The following is a 3,019-nucleotide window of genomic DNA, read 5'->3' as shown; positions in this document are numbered from 1 at the left end:
GGGGGCTTTTAATGGGGATGGTAGTTTTGGCTTTATTAACATTCACCTTTATGATTTGGGAGCTTACTGGCTTGCTGGTTGTCAAGATATCAGATTGTGATTGATGAGCATCAAGTTCCTTGACCCTGAATATCACCCTGGATGCTGTGGGCACAAAGACAGGTTCTAGATTCTTTTTGCCCTCTTGCATTCCTCCTCTACCTCTAGAATGTGCACTCTTATCCTTTGGCTCATGTCCGGCCCCAGCTTGCCTTGCAGGCAGCTTTGGGGGCCATCTGTTGCCTATGGTGTCATGTTTGACAGGTGTAAGAGTCTGTGTGCCAACCTTAATCTTCTGAACATCCTCTGCAAACTCATGGTTGATATCAGAGGGTGATTGCCTCAGACTTCTCTGTTCTTCCTTGCCCACAGTTGAGGCGGCAGGGAGAGGACGATCCAGGATGGAGGCTGAATTTGCTGTTCCCACTTTGTCTCCATGGAGAGATTTAGAGCTTCCTCTGAGGGAGTTGAAGCCCCCAGGTTTAGAATTTAGTTCAGAAATCAGGTTTGTAGAGGAGGAAAAGCTAGAATGGGAAGTGTCCTTTATCAATTTAAAGAGCTCTATGGATTCAAGGACCCTGGAGGGAAGGCCCCCTGTCATCATCATACGAAACCTTTTAATATGGGCTTCCAGCATCTGTTGTGCACTAGATTCAATAAAGGGAAGCTCCCGGAAGGTATTCAGGGAGTAGTCCTGAACCTCTGATGGTGGCAAACTTCTGTGTTTTATTTCAGTGTGGGAGTTCTCAAAAAGAAGCGACGTCTGCTTCATAGTATGCCATGAATTATGCACAGGCCCGGGGAGCTGACCCTCATTAATTTCCTCACACTTTTTGCTCAGATGAATTTTCAGGACGTTTTCAGGTTGTCTCTGACCTATAGTCGCCACAGACACTGTTGAGTTTTTCTCTGATGGTCTCCTAAGTTCTTTTTCAGAATCATACCCCGTATCATTACCTGAAGAGCTCTCTGGGTCACTCAACAGATAATCTTTTGGGCCATTCTCTGGGTTGTGTCGCTGATCCTTCTCCAGATCATCATTGTCCTTCTCCAGGTCATCGTCCTCCAGCTGACTCATTTCTGAGTCCCCCTCATCGCTTTCAGATTCGCTCGATTTACTCTCACTCTTAGAGATCCATGTGCGTCCATGATAGCGCTGCAAGTTAGGTGTCTCTGAAAAAATACTCGGACCCATCAGTGATAGAGACTTACAGATCCTACGGGACAGGCCCCACTGGTGTCGGATGAGCCTCTTTCGAAGGTGACGCTCTAGTTTTGTTCGAAGCTCATCGGTGAGAGGAAACTGTCCAGGAAGGATAGAGATTGCAACACGGGCCTGGGAGGCCTGGTGATTAAGAGGTTTAGGAGCTGAAGGACAGAAGTCCTCCTGGGATCTTTGGACAACAGCGGGTAAACCCCACACAGTTTCCTGTTCCTTCTGCAACATGTTCCATTCCAGATGTTGCATTTCAGTTGGTATGAGAGACTCTGATTCCATCTCAGGTCTGTGCAAACACACTCCACAGACCCTAACCTGGGTTAGAGGACCAGATGACAGGATGGGGAGTGGGGACTGAAGGTGGGCCTGGGGCTGGACCTGAGGGATAGGTAGGGGCTGGGGTTGGGGCAAGGACAGAGGAAGAGGATGGGGAACTACTGGGGATTCCTGCTCTGTGGAGGCATTCGAGACTCTGTTAAAAATTAAGATGGAGGAACAATTATCTAAGACATGGGCAACAGAGAACAAGGACTCACTATGCAGAGCTGGGAGACCCCAGAAGAACTGGATGGGGGTTTGCTGTAAATGGCCCTCCTTCAAGGTGGTTGTAGGATATGGGGGCTGCCGATGCACATGCAGCTCCTTTGATTGATCTTTGCTGCTCCAGAAAGGAAGGGAAACTTCCAAGTCATGTTTTTCGGCAATTGTTTGTTTTGGAACAGAACTCTTTTTCATTTCCTTCCACATCCAGAAGTCACTCCTCTTTTGGACTTGTTCCTCTAGGAGTGCCAAGCCATCGGGGCTGAGAAGTGAGAGGTTAACAGGCTCCACAAGCTTGGCTGCAGGGTCTCCCCCGGAAGAAGCCTCTGAAGAATGGAGGGCCAGAAACTCTTGATGGAAATCATATGGAGCCAAGGTTGAAGGGAAGAAGTCTTTGGCATGAGTTTGCCACGAAGGGAAGTCTAAAATTGACAATCTGGAGGGGTTAAAGCCTGTGATTGTTGGGACATAAGTAGACAACCCACCAGAGCTATCTGGAGATGAGATCTCTGGAACAGGCTTCATTGAGATGGAAATCGATTTAGGTTGAGTCATAGTTAAACTGCAGTCCGGTGGTGGTGAAACAGACAGGGTTGGTGGTGGATTATGACAAGCAAAGGTCTCAGTGGGATTTACCATCTGGGACAACTCCGGTAAGGGGTTGACATCTTGGGAAAGGGCAGAGTCCGGACAGAAGATGGTATTTAGAGACAAAGTGGCCTCTGGATGGACAACAGGATCCACTGTCTGAGCATCATTTGGTGGGATTGGAGGAAAGGCAAGGGACTGGGGTGGGAAACTGTCCTTTGGGAATTCGGAATGCAAGGGAGGAAAAGACTCTGGTGGCAAAGAGCCACCCGGTGGTGAGGGTGGAAAAAAGTCAGCCAAGGGGGTCACTGGGTTAGGTGAGAAGGTGGAGGCAGGTGGTGGGGAAGGCTCAGGCAGAGAAGCTGATATTAGGTCTCCTGGAGGGACTGCTGAGGAGTCAGGGGAGAGAGTGAACGATGAGGAAGTCACAGGGGCTGTGGAAGCCAAGGGAGTAGCATCTTCCAGGGCCTCCAGGAACAGCAGCCGATTGATGTCAGCAGTTGTTCTATTACTCACCTCACAGGAGGGGTCTGGGCATAGCAGTTGATGAAAGGAGATGGTATCATGATGCTCTCTCTTTTCCAATTTAAACTTTAACTCACACAAGAGTTGTTGTTTAAGCTTTGATGATTT

General features: G+C 48.7%; 1 protein-coding gene across 1 annotated transcript; it reads right to left on the bottom strand.

Annotated features, from left to right (window-relative positions):
- Positions 1-6: 6 nt before the first annotated feature.
- On the bottom strand, positions 7-3,013 carry LOC141372314 (spermatogenesis-associated protein 31D4-like; the record flags this gene model as incomplete). Its single annotated transcript, XM_073890817.1, has 1 exon — positions 7-3,013. A coding segment is annotated over one exon (3,007 nt), but the record flags the coding sequence as incomplete, so codon positions are not given.
- Between the last annotated feature and the right edge of the window lie 6 nt (positions 3,014-3,019).

The sequence above is a fragment of the Callorhinus ursinus genome, unplaced genomic scaffold, assembly GCF_003265705.2.
Source record: "Callorhinus ursinus isolate GAN/ISIS: 27379988/994484 unplaced genomic scaffold, GSC_fseal_2.0 scaffold6093, whole genome shotgun sequence".
Lineage (NCBI taxonomy): Eukaryota > Metazoa > Chordata > Mammalia > Carnivora > Otariidae > Callorhinus > Callorhinus ursinus.
The sequence above is the reverse complement of the archived record's forward strand: the minus strand, read 5'-3'. Positions and strand labels throughout refer to the sequence as shown.